General features: G+C 42.8%; 1 protein-coding gene across 2 annotated transcripts in view; it reads right to left on the reverse strand.

The window, feature by feature from the left end:
- Nucleotides 1–959: 959 nt before the first annotated feature.
- Nucleotides 960–14,751, reverse strand: part of LOC132816623 (short transient receptor potential channel 6-like) — a 131,558-nt gene continuing 117,766 nt past the window's right edge. For both annotated transcript variants that reach the window (XM_060826437.1, XM_060826436.1), the window contains exons 11-12: nucleotides 5,463–5,538; nucleotides 960–1,125 (exon numbers count right to left, since the gene is read on the reverse strand). In XM_060826437.1, the coding sequence (XP_060682420.1) occupies nucleotides 1,001–1,125; nucleotides 5,463–5,538 (201 nt within the window). In that variant the 3' untranslated portion in view covers nucleotides 960–1,000. The remainder of the gene's footprint in view (nucleotides 1,126–5,462; nucleotides 5,539–14,751) is intronic.

A 14,751-nucleotide genomic window follows, 5' to 3' on the forward strand; every position in this document is an offset into this window, starting at 1 on the left:
ACTACTTTTAAACTACTGCATTCAGTTCTTGACTCCCTGCTACAGGAAAGATGTTATTAAACTTGAAAGTGTGCAGGAAAGGTTTACAAAGATGTTGCTGGAGAGGCTGAATAGGCTGGGGCTATTTTCCTGGAGCATTGGAGGCTGCGGGGTGATCTTATAGAGGTTTATAAAATCATGAGGGGCAAGGATCGGGTAAATAGTCAAGGTCTCTTTCCTGGGGTGGGGGGGCAGGGGTGAGGGGGGTGGGGGGGGAGTCCAAAACTGGAGGGCATAACTTTAGGGTAAGAGATATAAAAGAGACCTATGGGGCAACTTTTTCATGCAGAGGGTGGTGCGTGTATGGATGAGCTACCAGAGGAAATGGTACAATTGCAACATTTAAGAGGCATTTGGATGGGTATATGAATAGGAAGGGTTTGGAGGGATATGGGCGAAATGCTGGCAAATGAGACTAGATGAATAGATTCATTTAGAATATCTGGTCAGTATGAACGAGTTGGACTGAAGGGTCTGTTTCCGTGCTGTACATCTTTACCACTCTATAATGTAGATGACAATGTAACATTAATCTGTTGTTTAGATTCATTCCAAGCAGGCTTGAAATCAATTTCTATGGCACAGAAATGTTCACTTTAACACATCAGAATGTAACTTTCTCTTCAAAATATAACCTTGTATAAGGAAGGTGCAAAGCATTCCAACTTCAACTGAGATCCTTTGCATTGTAAATAAAATATATACTTTACATGGGTTTTCATTGTTCTATAAACATTTAATATAACGAGTACCTCAATGTTTCCTGATCATTGGATAGAACTATATAAATCATTGCAAAACTACTGATTTGATTATTCATTCAATTTATATTGGAATGTTTGTATCTAAAATTACATTTGGCATTATTGTAATAAACATGCAGAACCAATCACATTGTTATGGATTTTGTAAAGAGTTGTTTAAGATTTAATGTCACTATGTTATTGTTTGCTTTTGTGGATTATGCTCCCAACTTTTCTCCAAGTTTTCTGATTAATTCAGCAAGATCTTCTGTGTTTTGTGATTTCTCTTCAAGGAGTTCATATCGGAGACTGGAAATATCTTGTTTGATTTCCTTGAGTTCGCCTTGAAAAAAAAGAGGCAAACAAGTGAACAAACTATGTTGATAAAGAAGAAATTTTGCAACATAAATGATTTTGAATGGAAGTTTTGGAACTAAAAACGTAAAAAGGCAAGATTATTACAATATTGAATTAAAAATACCTGCAATTCAGGTCTAAAATTAACAAACATCCATGCCAGTTCTAAGTACAATATATTGATATCAGTTGTTCAATAAACTAACTGTACTCTTGTAACATAAAATAATAGCTATCATAATAATATACAAGCTGCTCAACCACCCTTTTAGACTAATCTATGGATTTTTTTCTAACTTGTCCTTTGTACTCACATAAATAGTAGAGTACAGTAGCTTGTATTTGTCATTTCTACTATATCCAACAAATAAAGTAGAAATGAGACAGTGTTCCTCCAGGACCAAGGGTGTTACATAGACAGCACAAACTACACACTCGTACACCGCATCAAGTGCATAAGAAGTGCAAAACACACAAGTTAACATGTACACAGAAGAATGATGGATAACAGACATTTTTATAGCAGCAATACAAATGAATTTCAGCTGGAAAAGAGTGTGATCATACTGTGTTAAGGGGCCTGATGGCCTGGGGGGAGAAACTGTTGCACAGTCTGCCCATGAAAGACCGAATGCTCTGGTATCTTCTGCCAGAAGGCAGGAGAAGAAGAATTTGAGGGAGGGGTGTATGGGATCTCCCACAATGCTCTGAGCCTTTCGGATGCAGCGTGTGGTGTAAATGTCTGTAATGGGGGAAAGGGAGACCCCTATGATCTTCTCAGCTGTTCTCATTATCCATTGTAGGGTCTTATAATCCGTGATGGTGCAATTCCTGAACCAGGGAGTGATGCAGTAGCTCTGGGTAAGCTGAATGAACCCTCTGTAGAATGGGGTGAGGATGAGGATTTGGAGATGGGTTTTCTTCAGTCTGCGCAGGAAGTAGAGATGCTGCTGGGTTTTCTTGGCTATGGAGCTGGTGTTGAGGGTCCAGCTGAGATTCTCCGCCAAGTGTGTTACAAGAAATTTGGTGCTCTTCACGATCTCCACGGGGGCGCCGTCGATGTCCAGCGGAGAGTGGTCGCTCCATGCCTCCTGAAGTCAACAGCCATCTCTTTTGTCTTGTCCACATTCAGAGAGAGGTTGTTGGCTCTGCACCAGTCCGTTAGTCACTGCACCTTCTTTCTGTATGCTGACTCGTCATTCCTGCTAATGAGACCCACTACAGTCATACCATCAACGAACTTGATGATGCAATTCAGCCTGTGCATCACTGCCCAGTCGTGTGTCACCAGGGTGAACAGCAGGGGACTGAAGACTAGAACATTATAAATCTAGTTCCTATTAACATCCACCTCTCAACGGTTAGTGATGTGGATATTCTGATTTACACTTTCTGACATTTAAATTAAAGGAACTTCCTTCTCTCAAACTAATGATATGAAGTGTTTTGATTTCTATTGTTTAAAGTTTTAGGTACTCATCAAAGTGAAGTATATTATTGCTGGGGAATTAGGTATTTTTCTTTGCCAAATGTTTGCAAAGGTCAGGTACAACAGCAGGAGCTAATTACTGCAGATGCTGGAATCTGTACTGAAAATAACAAATGTTGATGATCACAGCGGGTCATGCAGGATCCATGGAGAGAGAACAACTAACATTTCTAATCACGATGACTCTTCCTCAGAGCTGAAGTGAAGTGTGGAGGGGTCAGCATTTATGCTACAGTTGGAGGGATGGGGGAGTTTGTAGTGCTGGTGGAGAAAGGATGTTGATAGTTCAGATTAAGTGATTGGAATGTGAGAATGGCAGAACAATGGAGTAGGTGAAAGTGAGAACTGCAGATGCTGAAAATCAGAGTCAAGATAGGAGTGGTGCTGGGGAAAAAAAATGGTGTATCTAACTGCCAAAGACCAAGTAGTCCCACTGGGGTTGGGGAGGGGAGAGAGGGTGACAGGGAATGTAACAAGCAAAGCCAAAAGAAAGGGAATGGATTGGGTTCACAATTTGAAAGTGTTGAACTCAATATTGAGCCAAGAAGATTTTAAGGACAGTTACAGTTAGACAGACTGTCGTTTTGTTATTCTCTTAATCTGAACTATCAACGTCTTTTTTCCCCCAACACTCCAGGTCTGATAAGAGTCATTTCGATTTAAAACATTACCTTGCTCTCTCTCTATGGATGCTGCCTGATTCACTGTGACCTCCAGCAATTCTTGTTTACAGTTTTGGTACAACAGTATTAGACACAGACAAAATTTCCCTTTACTGTTCCCGTTAAATGTTCCCATGTCTCAATCTCCAAAGAACATTTTTATTTGCACCATGATGACACTTTCCTGCTTCTCACATTAGCCATCCTTCTGATTTTCTTAACAGCAGTTTTCTGTGGGAATTTCCACCCCTGAGTCAGAGGTTGAAAATTTCAAGCCTCACTCCAGACAGTTCCAGCAAGTGGACTCTGCTAGTCTTTAGATCCTGGTTTGACATCCAGCAGGATACTTGGTTAGAATGACCACATTCTCCTGCTCTGAGTCAGGGTCCCACTGCAGACAACCAGAACAGTCAAGGGTCAGACAGCAGCTCTGAACATCATGTTATGTTCCACTGTGGTTAGCTGAATCTGATGTGTATGGGAGACATGTCCCACTAGCCATCCTCTTACCCCGTACCCGCATCCTACTAAATCACCACATAGAGGAAATGGGATTCTTCAATGTTATTGCTCTTCAAACAGGAGATACACTCCAAATATAGAGGTCAATGAGGAAACCAATTGAAATCTGCTTCTGGTATCCCATTGAGAGACTCAACAATGTCAAATGGGCAACTTGAGATAGGATCTGCACAGTGGATGAATAATTTGACTTGAAACAGACTTCTTTTTCAAACTTTGGCCAGGAATTTTCTTTGAACTTCTCTCTCTCAATTGTAACTTCATTTTATATCATAGAAACCCAGCTTCCAAAGGCAATCGCAGTTTTTCAATGCACTTCTAGTAAAATCATGTCGGAAAAGCAACAGCAAACTTTTACTCCTTGTCTTTATTTAGCAATAACGCAAAGAAAAAGAATAAAAGGAAGTGATATTTTCATCTTAGCGAACACAAATATTGTGGGGAATGAAAAAATACAAAACTCTTGCAATTTGCATTGTCTAATGTTAGCAATAAATTGTTGCTTGAGCAATAATCTCCAGATGTCACAGCTAAAAGCTTGCATTGGTAAAGCTTTTCGCCACCTTTGAGGGCAAGGCACTGGATATTGTCTGCATGGACTTTCCTGAAACATTTGGCAATGTCCCTTATGGTGGGTTGGTCCAGAAGATCAAATTGCATGGAATCGATGGTGAGTTGGCCAGTTGGATACAAAATTGGCTTGGCCATAGAAGACAGAGAGTGGTTGTGAAGGGATGTTTTTCTGACTAGAGATCTGTGACCAGTGGTGTTCTGCAAGGAGCAATGCTTGGACCTCTTCTTTATTATACACAGAAATGACTTGGATGAAAATGCCAATGGTCTGATCAGTGAGTTTGGAGATGAGACAAAAATGGATGGAATTGTGGATAGTGATTAAGGATATCAAAGGATACAGTGGGAAGCAAATCAACTGGAAAGATGGGTAGAGAAATGGCAGATAGGGTTGATGCAGACAAGCATAAGGTGGTGCATTTTGGGAGGTCAAATACAAGAGGAAAGTACACAGTAAATGGCTGGACCCCTAGGAGCACTGATATACAGAGGGATCTTCGGGTACAAGTATATAACTCCCTGAAAGTGGCAACACAAGTGGATAAGATGGTGAAGGCGGCATACGGCACGCTTGCCTTCACGGGTCGGGGATTGAGTATAATAGTTGACAAGTTACGTTGCAAATGTCTGAGACTTTGGTCAGGCCACATTTAGAATATTGTGTACAGTTCTTGTCACCATACTTAAGGAAGGAAATGGAGGCTTTGGAGAGGATGCTAAAGAGTTTTACCAGGATATTACCAGAATTGGAGTACATTAGCTTTAAGGAGAGATTGGACAAACTCAGGTTATTTTCTCTAGAGCATCAGAGGCTGAGGGGTGGTCTGACAGAAGTAGATAAAATTCTGAGGGACATGGATAGGGTGGATATTCAGAGTCTCTTTACCAGGGTAGAAATAACAAATAATAGGTGGCATAGGTTTAAGGTAAGAGGGGGAAAGTTTAAATGAGATGTCATGATTTGATCTGAAGTTTTTCAAAATATAGCAGTTTCCACTCAACAGACAGTGCTGAGAAAAACAGAAATTTTTCAATGTACATGTGGTATGAATATAGTAACCTTACTCAGTGACTCACCTTCATTGACTTCATCATTTTCCCGATCCATTTGAGCTTTCAATACGTATCTCTTGATGAGCCGTTTCATTATTTTCTGCGGATAATAATACAGGAGCATGTTACATGATAAACTGACAGCACATAAAATACCAAAGAACTGTACATGGATGCTGCAAATTAGAAACAAAAACAGAAATGCTGGAGAAACTCAGCAGGTCTGACAGCATCTGTGGAGAGAATCCTGAAGAAGGGTCACTGGACCCAAAACGTTAATTGGTGCTTTCTCTCCACAGCACAGTATCAAAGCCTGACAGTTTGTTCACTGTGGTAGGTAACTGACCAGCACTGCATTCCAAATATCGCATAGATGAGTTAGAAATGATATACATCAATGTTTTCCTTCAGGAATCAGACAGTTTTAGAGTGATACAGTATAGAAGCTGGCTCTTTGGCCCCCATTTCTCTGCCAACCCATTCCCCTGCACTCAGTCCATAGCCTACATTCTAAGTGCTCATCCAAAGGTTTCTGAAATGTTTTGCAAGAACCTGTCTCCACCACTCCCTCAGGCAGCACATTTGTACGAATTGTACTTACTTGAAGTGCTAAGCAAAAAAGGTTGTGTAATTGCAACTGCAGCTCCAAGAACAGCAAAAAACCATCATGTCAATAAATGATTCAATAGCCTTTTTAATTCAAGCAAATGGTACAAAAATCAGAGATGGAATTTCACTAAGGTACATAGGTTGGACTCAGAAATTTTTGAAGTATGCAAATCTTTCTCAGTCTGAAGGGATTGCTTGCATTGCTTTGCCACCTGACTGATCACACCCACCCTCCTGAGTGGCAAAAATGGAGCGGCTAGAATTGCAGCTGTTCATTTGGCACCTGACCATTCCGAGGTACTGTTCTGACTCTGTGGAATATCAATCCTGCAGTGAGTACTGTTCCCATAGTAACTGTTGTTGCTCTTGTCCTTGTTGGGGCCAATAGACTCTGAGATTGATGTTTGTTCTGTACTCTGTGCTGTCGGGAATATCACACTTTACTCATCAGTTCTGTGCAATGAAGGAGGAACTTGTCCAGTTATATGTCTAGATCTGTGTTTATGATGATTTAATTAGTGTTCATGTTCATCACAGGCAGCTGGTGATAACTCCACAAGTACCATGTTGTCTTATGGACTGACCCTTATTGAGAGTGTTGAATGTTTGCCCTCTGACTAACTCCCCAGTGCACAAATCTCCCAACAATCGGGCAGTTCTGTCAAAGTGGAGATTGGTTTCCTATCACTTCACTTTGATTTTAAAGCTCACTCCTGTCAGTGCTTCTAGTTTCAGACTTTTTTTAAGTTGTCATTTGAAAAGTAGTTTGGGTATGATGTGACATTAATCATTGGACTGAACTCGTTTCTATGCCTTCAGTAAGTGTAATTCTCCAGTTGTGGATTGCTTTCTACAGGTCCATGCTGGGTAGTCCTAGTTTAGGTGACTTTTACCACTGTCTCAGCTTTTCCATTGAACTGGAAATAGTGTAGAGATGATGTGATTAGACTAGATTAGATTCCCTACAGTGTGGAAACAGGCCCTTCAGCCCAACAAGTCCACACCGACCCTCCAAAGAGCAACCCACCCAGACCCATTCCCCTACATTTACCCCTGATAAATGCCCCTAACACTACGGGCAATTTAGCATGGCCAATTCACCTGACCTGCACATCTTTGGACTGTGGGAGGAAACTGGTGCTCCCAGAGGAAACCCACGCAGACACGGGGAAAATGTGCAAACTCCACACAGTCAGTCGCCCAAGGCGGGAATTAAACCCAGGTTCTTGGCACTGTGAGGCAGCAGTGCTAACCACTGAGCCATGTGTGTGATGTTGAATTTCTTAATTATTTATGAAGCACATGATTTTTTCACTGGTGTATTTAGAGCACTTTTCACTGATCACAATGTCTTCCATGCTGTAACATTTAAACATATTTTCAAACATTTGACAGTTTCAATGGGAGTAAGACAGTGGTAGTTGAAGGTGATGAGATAATTATCTGCTAGGAGAATGAAGAGGTCTGTTGCAAGTTTCCTCCATGGTCTCTGTAATATTATGAGTTGTAAGTGGCTCATTAGCATTGTGTTCACTACAAACATTGCAATGGCTGATATTGTCCTTAATCTCATGTTTAGCATGGACAGCATTTCTTTTGCCCTCCTCACATGAATCTTAATTCCCTGATGCATCACTTTTCTCATCTATTTCTGTTTTACAAAAGGTCAGCTTGGGTTATCATTTCATCTTTTGATGCGAATGTTCTCACACATCGTAACGCGTGTCCTCAATTATTTCAAGTTAACTTTTCATTATTAATTCCTGCAGGATGTGGAGAGTTGCGTCTAGTTGCACCATTTGCCTGATGTGAGCAAATACTTGTCTTTCACATTCAATATCTCAGCTCAATGAGAAATTACAGAGAATGTCGAGTTGTTATTTCTCATTGTGAAAATTTCCAAATTCATTCTGTCTTAGCATTCTCAACAGCATGGCGACAGTGTACATCTGCTACCCTTACTTGTACACCACATCCAAATAATATTTCTACAAACAAATAACAGTCTTTGCAGATGTTTTTATCGAATGGAAGTGGATTGAGAAAGATGATTCAAACAGGCAAATGGTCAGGTCCTATTGTCACTTCCTCTCTCATAATTAAAATGTTTATAAGCAAAGACACGAGCTCCACACTCTTTCTTTATATGTGCACAACATCATTTCTTTTGCATCATTTGCAACTGACTGTCCTTACTGCATAAGGATTGTTTTAGAACATAGAAGATAGAACAATACAGCACAGAACAGGCCATTCAGCCCTCGATGTTGCGCCGACCTGTGAACGATTTTCAGCTCATCCCCCTACACTATCCCAAAATCATCCATGTGCTTATCTAAAGATTGTTTAAATCTCCCTAATGTGGCTGAGTTGACTACATTAGTAGGCAGGGCATTCCACGCCCTTACCACTCTCTGAGTAAAGAACTTGCCTCTGACATCTGTCTTAAATCTATCACCCCTCAATGTGTAGTTATGCCCCCTTGTACAAGCTGACGTCATCATCCTTGGAAAAAGACTTTCACTGTCTCCCTATCTAATCCTCTGATCATCTTGTGTGTCTCCCCCCTTAGCCTTCTTCTTTCCAATGAGAACAGACCCAAGTCTCTCAGCCTTTCCTCACAAGACCTTCCCTCCAGACCAGGCAACTTCCTGGTAAATCTCCTCTGCATCTTTTCCAATGCTTCCACATCCTTCCCGAAATATGGTGACCAGAACTGTACACAGTATTCCAAGTGTGGCCACAACAGCGTTTTGTATAGTTGCAGCATGATATTGTGGTTCTGGAACTCAATCCCTCTACCAATGAAACCTAACACACCGTATGCCTCCTTAACAGCACTATCCACCTGGGTGGCAACTTTCACGGATCTATGTACATGGACTCCAAGATCCCTCTGCACATCCACACTACCAAGAATCTTTCCATTGACCGAATACTCTGCCTTCCTGTTATTCTTCCCAAAATGCATCACCTCACATTTAGCTGCATTGAACTCCATTTGCCACCTCTCAGCCCAATTCTGCAGTTTATCCAAGTCCCCCTGCAACCTGTAACATTCTTCCAAACTGTCCACTACTCCACCGACTTTAGTGCCATCTGCAACTTTACTAATCCATCCACCTGTGCCTGCATCTAAGTCATTGATAAAAATGACAAACAGCAGTGGTCCCAAAACAGATCCTTGTGGCACACCACTAGTAACCGGACTCCAGGCTGAATATTTTCCATCAACCACCACTCACTACCTTCTTTCAGAAAGCCAGTTTCTAATCCAAACTGCTAAATCACCCTCAATCCCATGCCTCTGCATTTTCTCCAACAGCCCACCATGTGGAACCTTATCAAAGGCTTTACTGAAGTCCATGTACACCATGTCAACTGCCCTACCCTCATCTACATGCTTGGTCACCTTCTCAAAAAACTCAACGAGGTTTGTGAGACATGACCTGCCCTTGATGAAACCATGTTGACTATCTGAAATCAAATTGTTGCTTAATAGATGATTATAAATCTTATCTCTTATAATCCTTTCCAAAACCTTTCCTACAACAGAAGTAAGGCTCACTGGTCTATAATTACCTGGATCATCTCTACTGTCTTCTTGAACAAGGGCACAACATTTGCAATCCTCCAGTTCTCAGGTGCTAAACCTGTAGACAATGATGACTCAAATATCAATGCCAAAGGCTCTGCTATCTCCTCCCTAGCTTCCCAGAGAATTCTCAGATAAATCCCATCCAGCCCAGGGGACTTGTCTACTTTCACTCCTAGAATTGATAACTAAGCTCAATCCTTTCCAATCTAAAATCTCATACCTCATTCTTCTCCTCTATAATATTCTCCTTTTCCTGAGTGAAAACCGATGAGAAATGTTCGTTTAGCACCTCTCCGATCTCCACAGGGTCCACACTGAACTTCCTACTTCTGTCTTTGACTGGCTGTATTCCTACCCTAATCATCCTTTTATTCCTCACATACCTATAGAAAGCTTTTAGGATTCTCCTTTATTCTATTTGCTAAAGACTACCCGTGTCCTCTCTTTGCTCTTCTTAACTCATTCTTTAAACCCTCCCTAGCTGATCTGTAACTTTCCATTGCCTCATCTGTACCATCTTGCCTCATCAACACATAAGTAAAAAATGAGGTCTGCAGATGCTGGAGATCACAGCTGCAAATGTGTTGCTGGTCAAAGCACAGCAGGCCAGGCAGCATCTCAGAAATAGAGAATTCGACGTTTCCTGATGAAGGGCTTATGCTCGAAACGTCAAATTCTCTATTCCTGAGATGCTGCCTGGCCTGCTGTGCTTTGACCAGCAACACATTTGCAGCTCATCAACACATAAGCCTCCTTCAACAGTGGCTGAAGGACCTGAACTTAAGGGAATCTATATTTGCCAGGATTTGGTGTTGGAGAGACTGTTAGGTCTGAAGGTTGATAAGTCCCCGGGGCCTGATGGTCTACATCCCAGGGTACTGAAGGAGATGGCTCGGGAAATCATGGATGTGTTGATGATTATTTTCCAGAGTTCGATAGATTCGGGGTCGGTTCCTAAGGATTGGAGGGTGGCTAATGTTGTACCACTTTTTAAGAAAGGTGGGAGAGAGAAAGCAGGAAATTATAGACCAGTTAGTCTGACCTCAGTGGTGGGAAAGATGCTGGAGTCTATTATAAAGGATGAAATTACGACACACCTGGATAGTAGTAACAGGATAGGTCAGAGTCAGCATGGATTTATGAAGGGGAAATCATGCTTGACTAATCTTCTGGAATGTTTTGAGGATATAACTCTGAAGATGGACAAGGGAGATCCAGTGGATGTAGTGTACCTGGATTTTCAGAAAGCCTTTGATAAAGTCCCACACAGGAGGTTAGTGAGCAAAATTAGGGCACATGGTATTGGGGACAAAGTACTAACTTGGATTGAAAGTTGGTTGGCTGATAGGAAACAAAGAGTAGTGACAAACGGCTTCATTTCAGAATGGCAGGCAGTGACCAGTGGGGTACCGCAGGGATCAGTGCTGGGACCGCAGCTTTTTACAATATATGTTAATGATATAGAAGATGGTATTAATAATAACATTAGCAAATTTGTTGATGATACAAAGCTGGATGGCAGGGTGAAATGTGAGGAGGATGTTAGGAGATTACAGGGTAACCTGGACAGGTTAGGTGAGTGGGCAGATACTTGGCAGATGCAGTTTAATGTGGATAAATGTATGGTTATCCACTTTGGTGGCAAGAACAGGAAGGCAGATTACTACCTCAATGGAATCAATTTAGATAAAGGGGCAGTACAGAGAGATCTGGGTGTTCTTGTACACCAGTCAATGAAGGCAAGCATGCAGGTACAGCAGGTAGTGAAGAAGGCTAATAGCATGCTGGTCTTCATAACAAGAGGAATTGAATATAGAAGCAAAGAGGTGCTTCTGCAGCTGTACAGGGCCCTGGTGAGACCACACCTGGAGTACTGTGTGCAGTTCTGGTCTCCAAATTTGAGGAAAGACATCCTGGCTATTGAGGGAGTGCAGCGTAGGTTCACAAGATCAATTCCTGGAATGGCGGGATTACCTCACACTGAAAGACTGAAGCGACTGGGCTTGTATACCCTTGAGCTTAGAAGACTGAGAGGGGATCTGATTGAGACATATAAGATTATGAAAGGATTGGACACTCTGGAGGCAGGAAACATGTTTCCGCTGATGGGTGAGTGCTGAACCAGAGGACACAGCTTAAAAATACGGGGTAGACCATTGAGGACAGAGATGAGGAGAAACTTCTTCACCCAGAGAGTGGTGAGGCTGTGTGGAATGCTCTGCCCCAGAGGGCAGTGGAGACCCAGTCTCTGGATTCATTTAAGAAAGAGTTGGATAGAGCTCTCAAGGATTGTGGAATCAAGGGTTATGGGGATAAGGCAGGAACAGGATACTGATTAAGGATGATCAGCCATGATCATATTGAATGGTGGTGCAGGCTCGAAGGGCTGAATTGCCTACTCCTGCACCTATCGTCTATTGTCTATTGTCTATTCTCCTTAACAAGAGATGTAATTTCTTTGTAAACCACGTTTCCCTTACCTTACCACTTCCTCCCTGCCTGACAGGGACATACCTATCTAGGACACGCAATATTTGTTCCTTAAACCAGCTCCACATTTTGATTGCCTGCATCCCCTGCATTTTGCTACCCCATTCCATGCATCCTAATTCTTGCCTAATCACATTATAATTGCCCTTGCCCCATCGATAACTCTTGACCTGTGGCATGTACCTATCCCTTTCCATCGCTAAACGAAACGTAACTGAATTATGGTCGCTCTCTCCAAAACACTCACCTACAACTCAATCAAACACCGGGCCTGGTTCATTACCAAGCACTAGATCCAGTGTGGCCTCCCCCCTTGTCGGCCCTTCGACATACTGTGTCAGGAAACCCTCCTGTACACATTGGACAGAAACAGATCCATCCAACGTAATAGAGCTGTTACATTTCCTGTCAATGTTGAGAAGTTAAAGTCCCCCATAATGACCATCCTGTTCCTTTCATTCCTGTCCAGAATAATTTTGCTAATCCTCTCTTCCACCTCCCTGGAACTCTGGGGAGGCCTATAAAAAACTCCAAGCAATGTGACCTCTCCTCTCCTGTTTCTAACCTCTGCCCATACTACCTCAGTAGACGAGTCCTCATCAAAAGTTCTTTCAGCCACCGTTATACTATTCTTGACTAACAAGACCACACCTCCCCCTCTTTCATGAACTTGCCTGTTCTTAATGAAAGATCTAAACCCTGGAACCTGCAACATCCATTCCTCACCCTGCTCTATCCATGTCTCCGAAATGGCCACAACATCGAAGTCCCAGGTACCTTTCCATGCTGCAAGCTCACCTACCTTATTTCGGATACTTCTGGCATTGAAGTAGACACACTTCAAACCACTTCGCTGTCTGCCAGCACATTCCTGTGACCCTGAAATCCTGTCCCCGTCCTCCCTACTCTCATTCCCCTCTGCACTGCCACTACATCTTCGATTCCCATCTCCCTGGTGAGCTAATTTTAACCCACCCGAATAACACCAGCAAATTTCACACCCAGGATATTAGTACCCTTTAGATTAGATTAGATTAGATTACTTACAGTGTGGAAACAGGCCCTTCGGCCCAACAAGTCCACACCGACCCTCCGAAGTGCAACCAACCCATACCCCTACGTTTACCCCTTACCTAACACTACGGGCAATCTAGCATGGCCAATTCACTAACCTGCATGTCTTTGGACTATGGGAGGAAACTGGAGCACCCGGAGGAAACCCACGCAGACACGGGGAGAATGTGCAAACTCCACACAGTCAGTCGCCTGAGGCGGGAATTGAACCCGGGTCTCTGGCACTGTGAGGCAGCAGTGCTAACCCTTCTGGTTCAAATGAAGACAGTCCTGTTTGTACAGGTCCCACCTTCCCCAGAATGAGCCCCAATTATCCGAGTACCTGAAACCCTCCCTCCCACACCATCCTTGCAGCCACGTGTTCAACTGATATCTCTCCCTATTCCTTGCCTCGCTATCACATGGCACGGGTAACAAACCAGAGATAACTCTGTTCTAGCTCTCAGCTTCCACCCTAGCTCCCTGAAATCCTGCCTTACATCCCTATCCCTCTTTCTACGTATGCCGTTGGTACCTACATGGACAACGACTTGAGGCTGGTCACCCTCTCCCTTCAGGACCCCAAAGATACGATCCGAGACATCTCGGACCCTGGCACCTGGGAGGCAACACACTAACTGCGAGTCTCGTTCATTCCCAACAAACCTTCCATCTGAGCCTCTAACTATTGAGTCCCCAATGGCTAACACTCATCTCCTTTCCCTCCTTCCCTTCTGTGCAACAGGGACAGGCTCTGTGCCAGAGACCTGGGCCCCATTGCATACCCCTGGTAAGTCATCCCCCTCAACAGTATCCAAAACTGTATACATGTTTTTCAGGGGAATGACCACAGGGGATCCCTCCACTGACTGTTTTTCTCCCTTTATGGTCTTTGCACTGAATGGTGACTTTATCATTGACATCGAAGTACCTGAGCACTGGTGTTGCCATCACTGGTGAAAGCTGTTTCTTGTTTTGTACTGACCTCAGCTGTGACCTTCAGTTGAGGTTCACACTTTGCTAACAAACAAGGGAAAAGCATTGATGGACAGCTCAAACAGCAAACCAAATCATTGTATCATTTTCAAAGCTGTGTCACTGCTTCTCTGTGAGAGCTCTCACCTCGTTAGCATCAGACAAAGTTCTGTCACGGTCACGACATGACGTATTGTCCTGACTTTGGACATCTGCAGTTGCATCTTTTTCATGTTCATCTGGTGAAGTCTCACCATCAGGTACACTGGGTTCTGATCATGGTCTGCAATGATTTCTTCTATTGTGCTCCATATTTATAGATCAGCAGATTGGCATCAGCAGATTGCACTCTGGGAAAAATCACTGACAACATCATGCCCTCTGTGTTGATATTATTCCAGAGCAATGAAAATATCAAAAGGTGTGTGCGCTACCATCTGTATTTCTCACGATAGACAAAATCTGGGTAAAAAATCACTTTTTCATCCAGTTTCATTTGCCAGTAACTACCTTTGCATCAGGGAACAATACTTTGTCTTTCCAGGTTTTGGCAAAATTTCTTCTAGGTTGGCATGAGGTGTTCCATCT

The sequence above is a fragment of the Hemiscyllium ocellatum genome, chromosome 6, assembly GCF_020745735.1.
Source record: "Hemiscyllium ocellatum isolate sHemOce1 chromosome 6, sHemOce1.pat.X.cur, whole genome shotgun sequence".
NCBI lineage: Eukaryota > Metazoa > Chordata > Chondrichthyes > Orectolobiformes > Hemiscylliidae > Hemiscyllium > Hemiscyllium ocellatum.